Genomic DNA, 20,408 nt, shown 5'->3' with positions numbered 1-20,408 from the left:
GAGTTAAACGAACATAGATAAATATTATTTGAATTGAAAGTAAATAAACAAAAGATTATATATTAAATTTAGTATATAAACGAACATAAATGAACGAATATAAACGAACGTTCACGAACATAAATGAGCGAACAAGACTTTTGTTCATGTTCGTTCGTTTAATTAAACAAACAAAAAAAATTGTTCATTTTCGTTCATTTATTAAATAAACGAACTTTCCGACGAACGGTTCGTTGAACGTTCGGTTTGTTTACGGCCCTAAACTTCGATAATTTAAAAATCAAGAAACAAAAACCAAGTTTGCGACTCGGGTCCTGAAATGGAGAGGCTATTTTAGACTTTTTGCAGTTTCAACCACATTTGCTCGATCAAAACCCCAAATCATTTTTTCTGAAAACCCTGACTATCTCAGCCTCGCAAACCAACCAACATCAATGGCGACAATCAGCTTGAGAAAGGGAAACACAAGGCTCCCACCAGAAGTAAACAGGGTCCTCTACGTACGCAACTTGCCATTCAACATCACCTCCGAAGAGATGTACGATATTTTTGGAAAATATGGTGCAATCCGCCAGATACGTATCGGAACCAACAAGGATACGCGAGGCACTGCCTTTGTAGTCTACGAAGACATTTATGATGCCAAAACAGCAGTCGATCACCTTTCTGGTTTTAACGTTGCGAATCGGTACTTGATTGTGTTGTATTATCAACAGGCGAAGATGAGCAAGAAATTTGACCAGAAGAAGAAAGAAGAGGAGATTACTAAGCTTCAGGAAAAGTATGGAGTTACTGCCAAAGATCTTAAGTGAGTTCATCGAATTAGCACGTTATTATTGTCCGACCAATTTTTAGGGCTTCTTATTTCGAGAATTTCTAAACACTGCTGAGGCGGTTCTGTAATATTCTGATTTAGATGAATTTGAATACAAAATCTTCTTTCTGAATTCAAAACAGTGCTTGCTTTACTTCTTTCATGAAATCGGTTAGGAATTCATGACCTATTAGGGTTCGTGGATTGCTTTTAGTTTGATGTTCGATTGTAAACATGGAGATGTTCTTGGAGATTTAAGAACTTATCTCGGCTGATTGATCCCCTTGTAAACATCAAACAAGTTCATATTTTATTTGTTTAAAGATCTACAACCTCTTTTGCTGATTGAGAGTTTGATAAACATCAGATACATTTGCATTCTGATTGGTTTAGTAATTAGGAACCAATTCTCATATGATCGAGTTCATCGAGAATGTCTTATAATCCACATCTTATTATTACTAAGAACCTATTTCTGCTGATTGAGTACTTGATAAACAGCAACCATGTTTGCATTGTTGTACGGTTTAGTTATGAGAACCTATTTCTGCTGGTTAGAAAAATTGTTCATCTTATAATAACCGAATTCGATACAAGTGCTCTCATCATCACTAACCTTTTACCTAACGCCTTACCGGATGAGTAGGTGCTTACAGGCAAGAGTCAACCACTCTCATTTATCTTATCGGCTAACATTTCTGGCCATTAAAAATGGATTGATGGTAAGCACTTATCATCTAATAAACGTTTACCGGGTAAGAGTTCGTCAGGTAAGAGTCACCATGCTCACTTACCGGATAAGACTTCTCAATCCTTGCCTTCCCTCTTACCGGGTAAGATTCTCGGTCCTTCCTATACTCACGGGGTAAGGTAATTTACCCAGTAAGCACTTACCTGACAAGTGTTCGCTAAATGGGCCTTAAATATGCTCATTTTTTGTTGGTAGAGATGAATTGCATCTCTAGATGAGTTACCAGATGCATCAGTTGTTGGTATACATGTATGTATTATCTATACAGACTTGGGATCATGTTAGACCAACATGTTTTCGTGAGACCGTGAGATTAAACTTCCACAGTGTTTTTCCTTGTTCAGTTCGGTGTTTTTTGTACCTTCACAATGTTCTTTTGTGAAGTTTCAATATTATTTTGTGGTCTCACGGGTCTCACGAAAACAAGATGGTCTCACGGAAACCCAACCCTATGTATACAAGTTTATATTATGAACACACTTATATATGTGTGTGCATGTGATGTATATGCACGTATGAGTGTGTGTGTGTGTGTGTGTGTATGTATATATACATATACATAGTGTGTGTGTATATATATATGATAGTAAGTATGCAAAAATGAAAGTGTGTATAAAAGAAGCCTGATATTTGAAGCGTTTCCCTCTCCTTTTCGACCCAAAAGCATTAGTACATACGCACACATGTAAATGCACCCAAACCCTTCCTAGTTCCTACCACAAAAGTGAAAATCTTTGAAGTTTGAACCCCAAATCATTTCGTATTCAGATATATACCAGAAGTCAGCACATAAATACGGCTCGCAAAAATAATGTGTGATGACGGTGAAGCCATTTTGTGTCTCACTTTTAGTGGAAACAAATACCACAGCAGAAACGTTACAATTTGGTTGTGTTGTTGCAATTCAGGAGTTCTTTAGAGTTGTTAAAGCATCCTTTGTTGCAGCAGAGATAACAGAGTCTGAAGCATTAGGCAGGTAATAGTATTTTCCTGCAAAAGTAGTAACACAAAAAATCAGTCAAAAGAGCGGAACTGGTTTAGGCACCATTTTGGTGGGTTGGGTCATACCTTGGGCGACTCGAGCAATCTCTTTGGCAAAACCAGTTGAAACAAACTTATTTTCTGTGTCAATGACGAGGAGAGACATTCCCGCTTTGAAAATTTTACCAGCCACTTCAAGTATCTCATCCTTTGAAAATTGCACAACAGAATGAGGCAGTATCCAATATATGCTTCGCATTTTCTTATATAACAAAGCATAATGGGTGAATCATAAAAGGATTGGTGAAAAGGCTTCTTTACCCTTTTTCACATAAGCCTATCTGTGGAATTGTTCTTATTTCTTTCTCTAACATGTAATCATTTAGTATCACATCTTCAATTGTATCCGAATTTGGTTTTCCCGAGTCAATTCACAAAGGTTTTTTGAATCCACTGGTGAGATATACAAAAAATGCATGTAGGATCATTGTGACCATTATTCTTGTCGACCATCGATGAACTGATCAGGATAACCAACCAAAATTAGTTTTAAGTCATTATGTATTGAACAAAAGCAAAAGCATTGTTCTGGAGACAATTTTTCCAACTTGCAACATTATGCTTACATGAAGCCCAGCTGACTTGGAAAGAAGTGAAAAATTCTAGACAGAATTCATGCATCAACAACAGACACTGCTTCCATTGTGAAGTTCTTCCGGTTTCTTTCGAGTACAATCCAAAATGGAAAAAGAAATTAGTTTTGAGAACTATAAAGAACCAGGTTCTAATTTCTTTTTGAAATTTTAAATACAAAAGGAAAGCGGATTCAGTGTTTTCTTCCACTTTGGTTCTTAGTAGTCAGTAACGTGTACTTCTGGATTGCCGACGAAATTGGGCAAACCTCGCACACTTGAGTTTGCTTGTTTTTGTTGTTTAACATTTCCTGTCGGTTCTGTTTATATGGTATAAACTATAAAGGGAAACAAAGATGTAACTATGGGCAAGTCACCAAAATGTCCTTCCGGATTGATGATGATTCTGGACAAACATCGCATACTAAGGTTTTATTCGTTTTAGTTATTTAATATTTCAAATTTTCAAGTCTCATTTATATGTTGCATGATGCAAAGAGAAACAAAGATGTGACTATGGGGTGAGAAACGAAGATGGATTCATTAGATGGATAAGAGCATCTCCAATAGATTCTCCAAAATGAAGATTTTAGGAATTTTTGCTTCTAACAGATTCCCCAAAACCTTCTCCAAAATGGAGAAAGTAGGAGAGAGGGTGAAATTCTCTAAATTTGGAAAACTCTCCAAAAATTATTACCAGTGAAAGAGATTTTTTTTTTATTCTTCCTACCAATGAGAATCTTAGAAATCAAATGTATAGGAAAGAGAAATAATATTTTATGAAGGGTATTGAATATTTTGGTAATGTAATTCATATTGTAATCCGCAAAATGGAAAAGTTGGAGATGAATATAAATTTCTTTGAAAATTTCGACTTTTCTGTTGGAGATGCTCTAACAGTGATGGTAGAAAGGGATATAGCCAAATTATTTTCGGGATTAACCTAACTGGTGAAATGATCCAAGTTTCAGGAAGCAGCCTACCTTCAACTCTTGAGAAGAAGGCCTGGGTGCATCTGAAGCCATTTCAGGATCATTGGATCTTTTGAGTGAAATGTTCGCCCTACCATCAGTTATTGCTACAATCATTATACGTCCAACGTCTCCACTCTTCTCTGCATTCATTCCAACCCTAACAGCCTGAACAGATCCAATCAATCATGCCATTAGCTAAAACAACACATCTGAACAAAATCAAAAGAAAAAACTCTGAAAACAACTTTTAGTATTAGTACACATTTACGTTCCATTATGTTAACAAAATTTATGCTCCCTTACCTGTGCTTGCTTACTTGATTCATTATCTTTTGTTATGCCATCGCACTAGAATTTAATTTGTTAATTTTGGTTCATACCGTGGTAAGTCCATGAGCAAGGGGAGAGCCTCCACCACATGGAAGCCTCTCTAGTCGTTTCCTAGCCATAGAAATCGATCTAGAAGGGGGCAAAAGAACTTCTGCAGCATCTCCACGAAAAGGAATAATGGCAACCTATTAGTGAGTAGAAAGACGAAATTCAGATAAGAGTAACACATAAAAGAAGGGTGCAAAAGCAAGCTCATATAGACAACCTAGAAGCAGGGAAATCAGCAACCTAAACTACATCTATAGCTCAACTGTTGCACAATGTCGACTGAAATTTCCCAATGGAGTTCATATCTACATGAGTAATTATGAACTGTGGATGTGGACTCGTAACATCCATACACTTCCAAAAGTGAAAAAATGGGGGTAACTTAACAGTTGTTTCACAATATGGTAAGAAAATTGTTTATCTGATACATTCATGTTCAGTTTTGACCCTCTGGCAACTAGCTCAAGATAAAAAGGCTTTGTTAATAAATCACATTACCTGATCTCTGCTTGTATAGCTCTCTGCTAATAGTTTAAGTGCTGCACCTTTGGCATTCTGCATTCTATTTAATGCCATGCTTCCACTAGCATCAACCACAAATATAACCTGTAACATGTAAATGGGAACATACGATAAAAGATATGACCAAGGTGATAGCCTAAACATAAAGAGATATGCTATTTTGTGTAAGGTCAAAGTTTCGAGTTTTATCCCTTCCATTATCAATATTCACATGTATGAGCTGGGCTTCTTCCATACAAAAATCTTTAAAAGGGAAGAAATACCTTCCGATTCCAGGGTTTACAAGAAAAACACATTTATTAATTGTTTAACTCTCTAAATATCAAGATCATTTTCAAATTCAGTCCAATCTCCAGATTACAAGACCAAAAATAATGCTTCTGCTTTCAGTGTGGGAAGTGCTCCATCTGATGAATGTTCCAAAGGTTGGTCCAACAGATCATCTTGGTAAGTTTAATTAAAAAAAATACTAAGTTTAAGGTATGGAATACATTGATCAGAAACAAACTTGAGGCAAACAGTAAGCATACAAGACTGAAATCACTGAGGTACTTACTAATGCTCCTGCTTTCCTAGCCATTCTCTTAGCTCTCATGTCTGTTTTCTCTACAAAAACTTTTCTAATCTTTTGTGTGTCCTTTTCCCTCCGCAATTTCTGATATGGTGCAGCTGCTCGTAAAGTTGCATCGACAGCTAATCGTTTTACTGGACCCTGTTTAAAAGCCAGCGGATTTGGTGAAAAGGAATAAGTCAAACAACATTAGTCACAAAACTAGAAATATATAAATTTCTAATTGCAAGATCTTTACTTTGTCCCATGGTGGATCCAGTATCCCAACCAGGGTATTCCCTATCAATTTTTTTAGGAGATGCACTAGCATAACAATGTTCTTTTTACTATAAAACACTACAAAAAAATATTTTCAGGTTATGCACGCGCATACCCAACGGACCATGTAGGTCCACCCCTGGGTTGTCCATATTCTTTTAGCAATAAGAGAAGAAAGGGAGCTGTTATTGCGAACCTTGGGAAGCATTGGTTTAATATATCGACCTCTGTCCTCTGAGAAAATGACATTTTTTGCTCTCCCGGCTTTCCCTTTGCGTCTTTGTGCTTGTTGTGCGAAGAAGAGAAGTTTCTCGTCCACCAGACCCCCTTCTGCATCAAAGATAAATTCATCAGGTAGTTGGTCCTGTTGCTGTTCATTCTCCTCGTCATTTTCATCATCTTCATTATCTTCATTATCTTCATCCTGTTTATACAATAAAGCTCCTTTCATTAGCATGCACAAATTGGCAACAATTTTCTAGGGTAATAAGAAAAAGAACTGCTGACAAACCTCTTTCTCTTCTTCTTCATTCTGGTTCTCAGATTCCTGACTTTGGGGAGGGGGAGGAGGGGGTGGAGGCTGCTGCTGTTGTTGTTCTGGAGGGGTCTCATTAAGCATTGAACGAGGAAGAATGACAAGTTCTACCTGTCATTACATACCAGAAAGTGGCATGGTGAACCTTCTATGGCTGGGGAATCATGGTCCATATAGTTGGTACAATTGAACTTTTCAAAAACGGGTGACCAAACTCATAGATGTCACACACCAGGTAAATAGTCCATTTTCAGAAGATATAACAAAAGCAATTGATAAATGGAAATGCTCACTATATCCCATATTGAGTGCAAAAATACCATATGCCACACATCTTTAGCATTTGCACTCTTTAATTGGTACTAGTGAAATAACCCGTGCAGGTTATGGACTATGTTTATTTTCTTTTGCTTGAGTTATTTTGAGTTGTTCAAGTTTACATGATAAACCCTGTAGCATTACATCCCAATAGGTAGAAAGCATGGCATTTCACTTAATATAATGAAGCAACTTGAAGGTGCAATGCTAAATTGAGCTAAAAGAAAGAAAATTATCCTGGTTAATAGCACTAGCAACTTCACAAAACTCAATAATCGAAATAAAATTGCCATTCAGCATTAATTGTTTGTTACAACTGCCACCTTGACTTAAACCACTCGCAAGAATCATATTATTCATAGCTAAATCATGAATTCACAAATAAGAAAAATCATATTATTCATGTTGGAAGAATGCGACAGATAACTTTTAGTTTTTTTAACTTACTGAAAGATGAATAAAGTATCTTCTACTGTAATAAATCCTATTATTATTGCATTCTGGAGCACATAAACTCAACTCCAAAAAGATAATATAAAAGGCAATTCAGTTCCGCTACATATGCCAAGGTCATAATTTTCAGCTTCTAAATGACAATATGGTAACTACTCTAAATTTACATGATCTACCCAAAAAAGAATTGTTGCTTTAGATAAGAGAGAGAGAGAGATCTATGAAGAAAAAATAACCACAACCAAATAAAATACAAGTTCTATCTCAACTATTGCATTAGAAATTACAAGAAAACTAACAAAAAAAAAAAGATTCAGATTTGGAGCAAATGGAGTGTCTGCATTAGGGAGGACAGAACAGGAAAACAATGTCTTTTTTGAAAGTGGTTCTATATGCTTCTAATATTATAACAACTAGCTGCATTATTTAAATATTTTTATAAAAACTGGAAAGCTAAATTTCAGTTAACATGAACATAGGGAGATAAAAAGAGAGCAAAAAGACAAATGATTTGCCTATGAAAAAACCTTATAATTCAAATTGGAATTCAGAACACGTTTTTAGAATTTAAGCAGGAAATGTGATGTAATAACTCGGTTGATATTCCATTTCATGAGCTATTACATGAATATGAGATCGTCAGTGGAAATTCTTTTAGTATTAATTTGTAGTAATAAAACATGTATTACTACTTTTAAGTTGTCCAATTAAGTCAACAAATTACAAATTATCTTTTGCACAACAGAAACACTACAGTTCAATCATTAGAGGGAAATCTTCTTGTTTTTATTCCAATGCACTGAGTAGATCTTGTACATGTGTATCAAATAGTGCTGTTGGGCCTAATACAGAAAGCATCAAAAGGTGGAAAACGACATCTGAAAAACAATTTCCTGGGAAGAAAAAATATACTTACAGATTTCTTCAGGTCATCCACATTGACCTTTTCACGACCTTCCAGAGCAGCCAAACATTTGGCAACACGTGCAGCATATAATTCAGCCCGGTGTCCCTGTAAGGACGGCCCTCAGAAACTCAAAAGGGATTTTCACTTGTGATGTAGAGGTATGGAACGAGCTTAACTAAATCCTTTAATTCATGTCATAAAACTGAAAAACCACCAACCTGATTGTATTCTTCCAGATGTAATACAAAAGGTTGTAAATTGTAATGCAGTGTATTGTATAGCTCTGGGAATGGGCTCACATTACAGCATACAAACCCATCAATCAGTTAAAAGATCTATTAAATCAGGACTTTACAAACAGATGTTCATAAGGGTGATGAAACTGCAAGCACTAATAGTTTGTTTTGGTTATCTTCATTCAGTTTTTTCTCTTACTTGTTTTTCCCACAATGGAGACGTGTGTTTGTGCAAATACTGCTTCACTTATTATCCATCTTGAGCAAATATGTTTCAGAATATGTCCTTCTTTGTTGAGTTATCTAGCGTCTTAGGTATGAAGAGATCCTTTTTTATTTAAGAAGTGATTCTCAAATCCCTAGTTCTATGCATATGATATTTAATGCAAAGAGTTACGCAGGGTTAACCTGGCAGCCACCACGGAGAGCTTCCATTACCAGGTACTTCAGCTGCTCTCTGCTAATGCTTACATCCTTCAAATATTCCCTTGCTAATATAATCTGTACGAAAACAGCAGGCAGAATGTTTCTATACTTAGCCAAGAATTTATTCATTTATAATTTCCACCCTGCTTTGATGAGTACATCTTATTGTGTCTAGGCAACTAGACAACTAATTAAACATGTTGCACATACTAAGCCATGCACCCCCCCCCCTCCCTCTTAAGAAGCTAGTCATGTCTGGATAATGATGACCACATGAATTTGTTATGGCCCAGATGTCTGTGACAGTGCCACAGTTCATGAATCAGCAAACAAGAAATGATGAAACCTCCAACAAAAAGAGGTGAACAGAATTTAGCTTCAGAAACATATACTCTGTTGGCTATCTATCATGAAACAATGAACGTTGTTGGTTTCTGCTTGATTTAACAGCAACCATCGAGCATAAAAAAACTATTGAACATGCACATACAAGCAATGATTACCTGAGTCTTTGCAGAGTCTGTTTCTTCCTCCATCATTTTAAAAACCTCATTACTTTGTTCTTGAAACTGTGTTGCAATCCCTACAGCAGCAACACGATCCTCAAAACTCATTGGAAGATCTGCACTGCAGAATAAAGATTTCATTACTAGAAACATAGGAAGGCCAAAGACACCTGTAAGTAATATAACATACGCAAGAAGTTAGTACAGCCAAAATCGGATTTCATTGTAGGTGCAAAATCTAGACGGCCAATAAGTCAGTTCGTCTAATTTGACCTGGCTATAATATGAAAGATATGCACTTATGACTTATGAGATACATAAATTATGTGCGAGTAGTTTTATGTACCTTCTTTGTAAATAAGCATAAGAAAGTCTACCTTAAATTGATTGCAATTCGGTCCAGTAAATGTTCACGTACAGCACCCTCTTCCGGATTATAAGTAGCGATTAACAGCGGCTTGCATGGGTGACGAAAGCTGATTCCTTCCCTTTCAACAATATTAACACCATCCGTCAACACATTAAGTAGCAAATTACTTATACCCTCATCCAGTAAGTTGATTTCATCAACATAAAGAACTCCTCTATGTGCTTCAGCCAGAAGACCTGGCTGGAATACAGTGGTTCCATTCTTGACAGACTCCTCAACATCAACTGATCCAATTAGTCGATCTTCTGTAACACCGAGTGGAATCTGCAGAAAGAAAGCAATTAGGATAATATATGGATATGATAGTGCTAAAGTATCACAAGGTTTCGCCACTGACACTACCTGCACAAATGGTGATCTGACTACTTGGGTCTTGACATTACCAGCAGAGTCATATTCCACCCTTTCCGCAAGTCCATCTTCCCACCTTCAAGTATTATATATAAAACAAACTTTTATTGTCAGCCAACTAATTACAACAACAGAGTACTCTGATCAATAAATTTGTCTATCAACTTTCATGTCTGCAAACTGATTACCATTGACTACACTTTTAATGTTTAACCAAGGGTAGTCCTGCATCTCTCATTCAACCACACTTCTAAAGTTACAAATGTAGAAGCATATGTGAGTGCCAACTTACTTCCTTATTTTGTTTTTATATGATTTGTAAAATGTAAATGTATTTCCTGATAGAATGAAGTATTCTACAATGAACAACTTCCAGCAATCAAACAACTTTTTTTCAGGTTTCTGCTTGATCATACATTCACAAATTTGATCTGAATACTATCCTTCATTAAAATCTTGAAAAAAAAATAGCCATTAATGAGTGATGACAAGCATCTAGTGTTTGAGAAAGGAAACATTGAACTTCTTGTTGTAACCCCCAAAAAATGAAATAACGAATTTCTTGTAGAACAGAGGAGCACAACTTTTGAATATGAGAACAGCAGTAACTTAATAAAAGGACATAAACTTGGTCGAGATCTGTAACACCAATAATTCTTTAAATGTTGAGTATCATGTAAGCAGGAAATGTATTAAAAGTTAACATAAATATTGTTGAGATTTGGTAACCTTACTCTTCTGGGCAGGCTGGATCAGCATTCGAAGTTGAACCAACAACTACATCAATAGGAGGCAGAATTGCATGCAACCCGCGTGCCATAACAGTTTTCGCCGTTCCTCTTTTGCCACAGATTGCAATCCCTCCAATCTCGCGGTCAATAGCTCCAAGTAAAAGAGCAGTTTTAATAGCATCCTGTTAGATTGACATATTTGTAACCTATATGGACGTTGCACTAGCCAAGGCGTGTCAATTCATTACACAGATTGATTGATGTATTTCATATTTGAATTCACTGTCAACTTAACAGATAAGTAACTAACAATCTAGGTGCTAAATGTGTTTGCAGATAATAGTCAGTTGGTATTGCAGTTTTCAATTTATTACTGATTGAGTAGGCATCATTGCTAGTTCCTCCGTCACGTCTGAGTTATTGTTCGATGCATTGGATAACAATGTAATTTATAAACAAATACAAGCAATCATGAAGGGGTAAGTGATCATCGATCAGCAAAAACGCACATAAATGCATATAGACGAAAAGACCTACCTGTCCAACAACTCCAGCGAGAGGGAAATACTGTCTACCATAAGTAATACCGGTGATATTGGCGGTGGAAGGGGAATTCTCAAGGCCGACGGAGACGGTGGCGGCGCCATTGTTGGATTCAAGAGTAGCCGATGCACGAATGCGGAGACGATGGTTGTTGGGCTTGGTCTTGAGTGCAGAAGAAGAGTTACTAGAAATAGGGCGTAACTTGAAGGATGTGGAGGGGAAAATGAATGGATTCTGGATGAGAGCCAATGGCGATTCACCAGTAGTAGAAGGTGCTGATTGCAGCAGCGCCATGGGAGTTTGACGGATGATGAGTCGAATGGGGAAGAGGGTGTTTCTTATCTGGTGGGATTACCGTTATCCATCCCCGCAAGATATCGTTCCGTATCTTTACTAAAAATTAGTTCCCGTTTCCATATATGACCGTTGTTAGAAACAATTAATCACGGAGATTATTCATCAAACGATTAATTGATTACTTTGACCGTATCGTTAAACATTAATGTCATTTTTTTTAAACTAAAATCTATAAATTTTATTTGGATAAAAATTATACTAGCTTATAAATCAGATTTATTAAAAGTCTTAAAAACAATTTTTAATACAAAAAATACTATATATTTATGTACAAAGTCTTAAAACAACTTATAATACATTAAGTACTATTATTTTATGCATTCAATCTTAAAAAATTTTAATCTACAATTAAAATAACATATAGTACAAGTTACTAATGCACATTATTACATTTTTTTTTATGTTTCCAATATATTTTTTACACATTTCACTCATGCATTCACTCTCTCATACATCTATGTCTTCTATTCATCCCTCAATGTGAGATTCAAATTTATATTCACTAGTTATTAAAAGTTTTCTCATTCATCTCTCATTCAATTGCTTTATAACTCTCGCTCTCGATCTCTTGATTCTTTGTTCTTGGTGTAAATCGAACATATTTATGGAGTCGTTTAAATATGTTGGATTTTAAATATATTGGATTTTAAACTGTCATATAATTTTTTTTATCGATAAACTAGAATTGGAACCATAACTCTTATTTATTTAAATTGTATTAATGTGTAAGGACCAATTGTAACTTATATCATCGTTAAATTTTCTCTAATAAAACCAGTAAAACTTTAAAATCGTTAAAATTCACGGCTCTCACCGTATTACCCGGGTACACAACTAGTAATTAATAACCTATCTATGTATATTGTACAAATTTAAATTTTCAATAACATAATTATTAAAAGCATTATTTAAAAATTAATAATATTTATAAAATATTTCAATTTTTATATTATTTATATTTTACATCCTTTTTAACCAAACAAAGGGAGTTCGTATTATCTTTGGAAGAAAAAGCATAACTCCCCGGTCTCATAGGTTACCTTTCGATCCGCATCTTCACGAGAATTCAATTTCACCGGGTCCTTATCGGAGACAACGGGGCAACAAGCAATGAAACCAAATACAGATATAGCCGCTAAACTATAAGATAAGTAAGCCTCTCCAGACCATAAAAATGTGCGTCGAGCCCATGCGAAGGGTTTGGTTAAGATATGCCACTCATATGGCCATGTTCTATTCGGAGGAATAAAATTGTAATACCTTCATTTTCACCATGAGTTGTGTAACGTAATTCTCATTAAGTAACAATAAATAACCTCAAAATATAGCGGCTAATACAGTCATACTACAGCGGAAGTCTTTCAAATTCAATTAAAATTAATAGCTCAACGCTAACCCGTCCCATACCGGGTTACATTACAAAATGAGTTTAAGCATAAACCTAAACATCCGAAATATAACAATAATATAATTATCTAGGAGAGAACCTCGCTCTTGTCCACCCTTGAACTTCTTGCACCTGAGATGCATACTAATAGTCAGCTTTATAAAGCTTGGTGAGTTCATGGTTTTTGTGCACAATCATACACACCTCATCATGCATAAAACAAACAATGTCCCAAATAAAATAATATGCACATTTGTTTCAACTCTTTTTAAATAATAATGAGATCTCTTAGTTTTCAGTCGGGTTAAGGTCTTACCGTCATCGGCACTTCCCTGGGTTACACGGCTATCCCTTGTCCGGTCACCCATCCCTAGGATGTGTCATCCCTCATGACTTTTGACCCCTTCCCATACCCGACAAAAATATTACCCCGTCTTTAACATGCTAATTAATGTTTAAAAACACGTAAACAAATAGCATGCAACCCACAATAATAATTCATATACATGTAATAAAAACCCATAAACATGTACATAAAAATATCGTAATGCTCAAATAATTTGTACATAAGCATGCATCCCAGTTAAAGTCTCATGAAGACTCACCTAGATAGCTTCGTTTGGCTAAACCTCATCTTTGGGTAGTATCCTATAACATGTAATTATATTTCAGTAGTTAGAGTATTGACATTTCCCCAAAAAATCAATCCGAAAGTCAAATAGGTCGACTTTGGGGTAGGAATGGTCAAAGGGTCAACTCCAAACATACCTCGTCGCCATATACCCCCCTCCCCAATCGAATTCTTTTTCACATCCAAAATAAATTTACGACGTATTAAACCCAACATTTAATTATATACGATTATCGTTATAAAAACGTCCGATCCCATCATTATCTAGTCTCAACTCCCGAATTAAGTTAATAAATTATTTCTAATAATTTAAATATGAAAATCCAATTAATTAATAACCTTTACAATTGATGTCTAAATCTTAATCAACTTAATCGAAACATCCCGATTTATTTCGATTAATCCAATAAATAAACGAGTCCCAAATCTCTTTTTAACAAATACCGATTTTATCAAAACAACTCGAGTCTAACCGAACTCGACCGAAATAAGTCGGCCATGGCCTAAACCTGGTCTAGTGTCGGCCGACTCAACTCGACGCCCGGCCCAACCCGGTCGCACCCTTGGTGCGGCTATCGTAAACGATCTTTGTTTGATATATTTTTTTTGATCGTTTTTCACCAAACTTTTTATAAAATCTTCTACATAATAATAATCCCAACTCGTATCCAAATTTACAGCCCCTACAGTTCAATATTAAACTCGTATTTTGAGTTTTTGTATCTGAATCTCGTCGAGCCGCCGCCACAACAGCTTCTAGCCTAAACCGCTCGACGTACAAGCCACCATAGCCCACGAGACTTGTACCAATAGAAAGGTAATTAAAAAACGAAGCCAACCATATATTATACATCAATTTTGGTTGAGTATTTTACCTGCAATCACCGTTTTTGTGCTGAATGACCCTATGCCGCTTCAAACTCGATATCTCTCTCGTTTCTTAATGAAATCTCGAAATTCCAAAGATGTTTACTTTGTTACAACCTTAGGAATGTCTCCACAAAATTTCTGGCAAAAACTCCAATTTATAGATCGTCAAACGCTCTCTAGAATAGGAAAAACGTGAATTTGGGGAATGATTTCCCAAATTTCAATCATTTCCGAATTAGTTTTTTATTTTTGGTAGAACTAGTCCCTTTTGTTTTTCTTTCTGCATTTTAATCCCAAATCAATTAAATACAAAATGTTTCACTTTCTTTTTATATTGATTTTATTTATTGCAATAAAATCATATTTTTCGAGTATTGACACTTTAATCCCGTATGTCGTTTACTTTTTAAATTTTAACCCTTAATATTTATTTATTTTACGAATCATAAATTTTTAGGGTGTTACAAAAATAAAATTGTCTTTTGACTGAGTGGTTGAAAGCCCTGGTCTTGAAAACCGGTATAGTTTACCTCCGAGTGTTCGAATCCATGGAACGATTAAGTTTTAAAAATCCACATATTTATATCATTTAAAAATCTGAATTAAATATAATTAATTTTTTAATTAAATAGACTATATAAAAAGTCTTTTATTCTATTTAATTTGACAGTTATATCAGGTACATGTTTTCAGTATTTTAATCCGGTATTTAAAATTTCATTCACGAGTATATTCACATGAAAATTATATCCATACAATGTTTTTACTTGTTGAGTCTAAGCTTGTAAAGAACTTGTGAACTTATTATTAGTTGATTATGAATGCATCTGCAATTCATATATTGAAAAAGAAAATAGAAAACCAATAATATATATGGCATAACAAAAACGTAAGATGGATTATATGAAATTATTTGTTAAAAATCTTTATTGATTTTACCACTGACATAATTAATACATGTTGATCATATTTAACGTGCTCGTGTATACATATCCAATAGTTGTAAACACGGATAATATGAATGGTATATATTAGTTGTGTATCGGTGTAATGCAATGAGATGTAAAATTTAATATAAATTGGGAATTAAAAATTAATGTAATTTTTCGTTAATAATATAAAACTTATGTTTAAAAAATTGATATTATGATCCTCTGTAATCATATATGTATAAAATTTATATTTGAATAAAATATAAATTACAATTACCTGTAATTATGCAAGTGTGTATATAAAATAGCTTAATCATTTGAGAACTTCAAAGTTTTTGAGATCCATTGAAACTTCTTTCTTAAGGTTTGTTTCACATTATTTTTTTTAAGTATAGTATTTAATGTATTGATCAACACATAAATGTTTCACAATTTGTTTGTTTCATATGTATTCGGTTTACAATACGAAATTTTGTATGTGTATTTTTTGTTTCACAAACATGCAAAAAAACGTTTACATCATGAATTAAGTACATGTGATATAAACACATTGTGAAACAAATATATGTTAATCTATACTCTAGGTCATAGTCTCAAATGAAAAAATCATATAAATAGCACATACTGCGTTAGTTTTTCAAGATTATCACAAATTCATGGATTCTAAAAAAAAAAGACCCTGTATATATATAAGCACCAACACATACTAATATCTAAAATCAACCCCTTCCATCCAATTACACCACACTCCTAAAAATCTTACTTTTCCACACTCTATAGTCTACAGGTAGTTGTTTTGGAATTAGTCGGCTCACATAACAGGTTAGATATCCAGGTTAATAAAAAAAAACAAGAAATAAAAATGAAACCAAATACTTAAAATACATTTGATTCACATGAAAATTATTAGGGGCTGTTTGGCAGTTGCTGAATGATTTAGTGCAGAATAGTTAAGAGGTCAGAATGGTTAAGAGGGTCAGAATGKTTAAGTGCTGAATGAAATAATGTTGTTTGGTAACTGTTCTTTGAATGACAATAAATTACCATTTTAACCCTCATCTAACAAAAACCCATTATTCGAATTCGATTCAACAAAAACACGTATTTCATATTAATCCAAACAAACATAGCGATACTAGTTCAAAACAAGATTTTTCATATTAATCCAAACCAACATAACATTATTTTTTCATAAGCAATTACAAAACCATATTTCTCCTGTATGTCTTTTAATTGTTTTTGTGGGTCAAAATCTTCAATTGTTTTTGTGAGTCAAAATTCCCTTGGGATAGCCAGTTCTTCCCCCTTTCAGCCTTCCATCTTCGTCTCCAGTTTCGTAGAAGAAAAACAAGGGGCATACTAATTACTATTAAGCTACTGTTAAGGGGCTGTCAAAAATAGAGAGACCTGATGCGAGCGGCGATGGAGACGACGGAGGTCACCGGCGATGGAGACGATGGAGGTCACCGGCGAAAACCGGCCGACCTGGGGAAGGGGACGAAGGCGACGGGTTCAAGAGATCCAGAGATGATGAAGACGGTGATGGTCAAAACAGAGAGATTCTGGTGAAGGCGACGGAAAATGGAAAGGAACGGTAGAGAGAGTAGAGTAGATAGGGGCTGTTTGTCGGCCGGTTGTCGCCGGTGACGGAAAATGGCAACGAACAGGGGAGTGGAGACGAAGTAGTGGGTAGAGAGAGTATAGAGGACAAAGTTGGAAAAATACAAATCTGAATGGTTTAGTGGAACCTTAGATGCAAAATGGTTAAGAGGGGTAATGTAACCATTAAGAGCCATTTTTTTTACCAAACACCCTCAACCTCTGACCGATTAAGAGGTTAGCTCTTAATGTCATCATTAAGAGCCAAACAAAGAGCCCCTTGCTCCGCTTACCGTTTACATACATGAAGCCACTTCATATTTTGTTGGGCAACGCATAACGCACATGCTTTTATGTTTTCCTTTTTCTTTTAGTCCAACAAATAACACTTGATACAATATTGACTTGTATTCAATCTTTTATGAATTTTTTTTTTAATTTAGAAGTTATAACGGAGGGTTCATTTACGAAACACTTACTCGGTAAACGTTTACCAGTAAAATTCAAAACTATCTATTATTTACTTATTAAATAAGATTTTAATCAACAAAAATAACATCATATGCAACAATTTACCCGATAAATAAAGTCTTCAACAACCAAATCACTTGGTTAACCAAATTGCCATGGTTTTCTTATTCTTTTCCAATGCTAATGTCAAAAGGTGATTGGTCTATTTTAGAGTTTTTTAAATATAAAATTTATTTTATTAGAAGACATAATTTAATAAATTAATTTTTTTTATAAAAAAACAAAGTTCTTATTTTTCAATTTCTCACAGAGATCAATATTAGTATATTTGCTCATCACACTTCATTCTATTTTCAATATTTAGAAAAGTCATTTATTTGTTTTCAATTACGGTTTTTAATATTTTTCATATAAAACCACATGGGTGGTGCTTGATTGGTTTGAGCTTGGTTCCAAAAATCAAAAGTACCAGGAGGTCCCAAGTTTAAATCCAAGGAGAAATAAAAATCCCCTTGTGGCCAAGGAGGTTCAAATGCAGTAACTCCGGACTATCTGCAAAACAGGTGGTCACCCTGAGATTAGTCGGCTCGCATAGCGAGTTGGATATCCAGGTTAATAAAAAAAATATTTTTTATATAATTTTTATGGTAAAAAGTAAATAAAAATTAAGTACAAGTAATAAAATAAATAAAAAGAATTGTTTATAAAACATTTTTTTATTAAGTTGGATCACTATTAAATAATAAAAAATTAAATTAGATTAAAGATGAAGGTTATATAGGTCAATAATTTTTCAATAAGAGGTTGAATTATAAGATAATCTATAAATTACTTTCTCAAACCATCAACATTTAACTTCATACTTCTATATTATATAACAGTTGAATAAAAATTAAAAAATGAAATCGTTAAAATGTACTTTATTAAGATGGTTTTAAACCAAAAAATTATTTTCAATAAGAATGAAATATGTTTTTTGTGACTGTATTTATATAAGATAATTTCAAAAAAAGGATTAAACAGATATAAATTTAGGATTTTAGAATTTTATTTTTCCAGAGTTTATTGGTTTAAGACCTACAAAATCATCCAAAATTTTCCTTAGGTTTATTTACCTCTTAATAGTTTCATTAAGATGCAACATCTGAATCGTTTAGAGGTGAATCTTGTTTGAAAAAAAAAAGTTTGTCTCTTAATGGTTCTAAAATCATCTGAATGATTTTGTATCTTGAATCTTTTTTAACCATTAAAAACCCTAATTTCATCGTACACACAATTATATTTCATTTTATATTATATCATGAGAACCTCTTAATCATTCTCCATCAAACCATTCAACAATTACCAAACAATCTTAATACGCTTAGGATTAATCAGAATGTACAAAAACCACAACTGAACGAACCATAATTAAAATAAAAAATAAAAGACAAAAAATAAAAAAATAGGGCAATCCATGTAATTTACCGATTTTACAATGAAGCATTTCTAAAGTTTCTTTAATTTTTAAAAGACGATGGTATAAAGGTTTCGAGAGCCTTCTCCAAAACTAGGGTTTATCAAGTAAACCCCTTTCTTCTCTACACTGCTTTCAATCCTCGAAATGGCATTTTCCTCAGCTTTTCGTCGCATTCTTAACGTTTCATCTTCGACGATGACCTCTCAGATTGCTTCGGCTCGATTCAGCTCAACTCTAACTGCTCCAAAGCTTTTCATCAGCGGTAAGCTTACTACTTCGTGAATATTTTGATTAGGTTGTTTCTGCTTGAACCTTCTACTATTATCGCATGAATTCGAGCGAGATGCGTTATTTTGCCACGATAAGTTCCGAATTCGTGGCCAAATTGACGTTTTTTAGTCGATCAAGTTATAGGATATGTCGACGTTGTGTATGAAAATGTTCGTTTGATTCAACGGCCGGGATATGTATATCTGTTTGTGTGGATGACTGGATTCGTATACATGTTGAGTTAGAGATTTGAGGAAAGTTTTGATTTATGTCAGATTTTTCTATATCAAATTAAAAATTGAAATCATTTAGCTTGTAGTTTTTCTCTATAAACGAGACTGAAATTGGTACATCATATTTGGTGATGATCCAGAGAGATCATCAGGGGAGAGATCTAGATTGCTTGGAAAGTACTAGTTCTCTCTTTCTTTAGATGTAAATCTTTTTCTGGAGTGGAGGGGTATCACCTATGCTGTTATATCGGTCAGAATACGAAATATCGGTCTGGACCGATATTCGATATATCGGTTAAATAGGTGATATATCGGTCCAAAATAGCGGTTAACATAATATTTCTTAGAATTATATATATAATATGCATTAATTAGAGTTTAGAAATATAGTTTCAAAATTAAAACATCACATCATCTAAAGTGTTCAAAAACGAGCTAATATAAAAGAAAGAAGTAGGCCGTTGTGGAGGCAGATCAATTTCAGACCTAATTTAAGTTACCAAGCCCAAAAAACTAGTCCCATGAAGTAACAAAAGCCCAAATATTTAAACCCTAAAAAATCGATATATCGGTCCGATATTTGCATCAAAATATCGCTAAAAATCGTGAAAAATCGGAAAATATCGCCGATAATATCGGGGACGATATTTTGACCGATATTTATGGACCGATATTTTCTCTAGGAGCGATATCCGATATATCGACGATATATCGCGATATTAACAGCATAGGGTATCACAACTTCCCAGTTGAGGTGGGTAATCTTGTGTTCCGTTGGTAAATGAATGGGTGCACATCCTTTACGTACTTGGCTTAATGGATGCATATTGTTTACGAACTTGGCTTAATGGGTGCATATCGTTTACGAACTTGGCTTAATGG

General features: G+C 34.4%; 3 protein-coding genes across 3 annotated transcripts in view; 2 read left to right on the top strand and 1 right to left on the bottom strand.

Moving 5' to 3' along the window:
- Nucleotides 1–353: 353 nt before the first annotated feature.
- LOC112509815 (splicing factor 3B subunit 6-like protein) lies at nucleotides 354–1,141 on the top strand. Its single transcript, XM_025114991.1, has one exon. It carries the CDS (start codon nucleotides 435–437, stop codon nucleotides 810–812), a length of 378 nt encoding a protein of 125 aa, XP_024970759.1. The 5' UTR covers nucleotides 354–434; the 3' UTR covers nucleotides 813–1,141.
- A 1,034-nt stretch (nucleotides 1,142–2,175) lies between these two features.
- On the bottom strand, nucleotides 2,176–11,703 carry LOC112509806 (magnesium-chelatase subunit ChlD, chloroplastic). The gene is made up of 15 exons (XM_025114980.1): nucleotides 11,312–11,703; nucleotides 10,778–10,956; nucleotides 10,035–10,119; nucleotides 9,640–9,956; nucleotides 9,260–9,383; nucleotides 8,739–8,831; nucleotides 8,104–8,199; nucleotides 6,393–6,527; nucleotides 6,078–6,305; nucleotides 5,609–5,764; nucleotides 5,029–5,136; nucleotides 4,533–4,667; nucleotides 4,162–4,317; nucleotides 2,634–2,754; nucleotides 2,176–2,555 (listed from the first exon to the last, which is right to left on the bottom strand). Exons 1-15 carry the CDS (start codon nucleotides 11,609–11,611, stop codon nucleotides 2,470–2,472), a joined length of 2,319 nt encoding a protein of 772 aa, XP_024970748.1. The 5' UTR covers nucleotides 11,612–11,703; the 3' UTR covers nucleotides 2,176–2,469.
- A 7,376-nt stretch (nucleotides 11,704–19,079) lies between these two features.
- LOC112517467 (organelle RRM domain-containing protein 2, mitochondrial) overlaps nucleotides 19,080–20,408 on the top strand; it is a 2,598-nt gene continuing 1,269 nt past the window's right edge. The window contains exon 1 of the mRNA XM_025124910.1: nucleotides 19,080–19,285. Coding sequence (XP_024980678.1) covers nucleotides 19,168–19,285 — 118 coding nt within the window. The 5' untranslated portion in view covers nucleotides 19,080–19,167. The remainder of the gene's footprint in view (nucleotides 19,286–20,408) is intronic.

This window comes from Cynara cardunculus, assembly GCF_001531365.2.
Source record: "Cynara cardunculus var. scolymus isolate 2C chromosome LG 1, CcrdV1, whole genome shotgun sequence".
Classification (NCBI taxonomy): domain Eukaryota; kingdom Viridiplantae; phylum Streptophyta; class Magnoliopsida; order Asterales; family Asteraceae; genus Cynara; species Cynara cardunculus.
This window is presented reverse-complemented; position numbering and strand designations above follow the sequence as displayed.